Source organism: Phytophthora parasitica, assembly GCF_000247585.1.
Source record: "Phytophthora parasitica INRA-310 unplaced genomic scaffold supercont2.391, whole genome shotgun sequence".
Lineage (NCBI taxonomy): Eukaryota > Oomycota > Peronosporomycetes > Peronosporales > Peronosporaceae > Phytophthora > Phytophthora nicotianae.
Genome location: NW_008649377.1, coordinates 1 through 1,606, shown reverse-complemented (window position 1 = coordinate 1,606; position 1,606 = coordinate 1). Strand labels below are relative to the sequence as shown.

At 50.1% G+C, this 1,606-nt stretch overlaps 1 protein-coding gene across 1 annotated transcript; it reads left to right on the top strand.

Annotated features, from left to right (window-relative positions):
- Nucleotides 1–153: 153 nt before the first annotated feature.
- PPTG_20248 (hypothetical protein) lies at nucleotides 154–1,213 on the top strand (the record flags this gene model as incomplete). Its single annotated transcript, XM_008918943.1, has 1 exon — nucleotides 154–1,213. A coding segment is annotated over one exon (900 nt), but the record flags the coding sequence as incomplete, so codon positions are not given.
- Between the last annotated feature and the right edge of the window lie 393 nt (nucleotides 1,214–1,606).

The following is a 1,606-nucleotide window of genomic DNA, read 5'->3' as shown; positions in this document are numbered from 1 at the left end:
GACGCCGACTCCATCGTCAGTTCACTGAGCTACGCCTTTGTGCACTACCAGCAGCACTCAGATACGCTACATGTGCCAGTGATGCCGATCCCCCGGTCTGAATTAGTGCTACGTTGTGACGTTACTGCATTGTTCCAGGAATTGGGCGTGGATACACACGCTCTTGTGTTCGTGGACGAGTTCCCCTGGGGAATAAAGAGCAGAGTGAAGGTCACACTCATGGACCATAACGCACTTAGTAATAAGAAGATACCACAGGTTAACGGGCTCCAAGTGGTAGAGATCGTGGACCATCACTCGGATCTGGGCCAGCACTTGGACGCCGAGAAGAGAGAAGTAGCTTTTGCTGATGGTAACGCACTGGTGGCATCAACGTGTACGCTGGTTGCCGAGAGGCTGAAGGAAGTTGCGACTCATGAAGCGCATAAACTACTATCGACTATGCTACTGGGAGTGATCGCTCTGGACAGCATCAACTTCGACCCGAATGCGAAGAAGGTGACGCCGAGAGACGTCAAGGCGGCGGAGAAGCTGGAGGAGATGGCGTTTGCGAAGAAAGAACCACTGTTTAAATGGCTACAGGCAGAGAAATTTAACCCCGCACATTGGGGAGCATTTACGCTCGAGAATTGTCTACAGGTGGACTACAAGGAGTTTACGTTCACGACTGCAACTGGTGCCTCGAAGGTCGTCGGTATCAGTGCCGTGCTGATTGACTTGGAAGCTTTTGTGCTTAAGACTAAAGATGCCACTGCACTGCGTAAAGGAATGACTGACTACTGTAGGCAGAATACGCTGTCGTTCCTGGTGGTGATGACGATGTTCATGACGTCCGACAACCAGCGCCACCGCCAGTTGCTCTTCTTTCAAGAAGACGGAGATGATGCCAAGCAGTGCATTGAGTATATCAAGACGGAAGGTTCACTGCAAGTGGAACCATTACTCCTTCCGGGATCGCATCGCGATGAACATTTAGCTGCGTTCAATCAGCTCAACACGGGCGCGTCTAGAAAGCAGGTCGCACCAATGATCCAGCGTGCACTTGCTCAGTAGTTGTAGATTCAAACGGAGACATCTGGAACAATAGAGCGAAAGCAGCACTTGGTCCCGCCGTGAGCACGTATACAATCAGTAAATGCCAGAGACCTGTTTAGGATTCTGCCATTGCCGTACTAGGAACCATCGCGAGGGTGACGCTGGTCTTCGCAAGAACGAAAATCCGGATGAGGATGGAGCCTAGGACGTTGGGGATGCCCATGGAGTCCTCGATTATAGAGTCCTGCGTGCGTCCAGTAGCTACGAGAGACAGCAGTTACGAGAGATACATAGCGCTAGACGTGTGACGGCTGCGCTACTAGAGTAATGGATGTTGAAGTGGGTTGGCCAATGGAGTGCTTATCCTAAATGCAGGGTTGGGCGTATGGTTGTATTTAAACACTTAAGTTATTGCAACAATCGGCGAGGACAAATCAAGACCGTACTTTTACAGGATCATTTCTATAGTACCTTCTTTTCTACTTGACTTTCCTAGTAGACAACCTCATTAACTTTGATGATCGTATTCGACTTCATTCATTGACTCGGGATGTCGGTGGTTGCAGTGCTG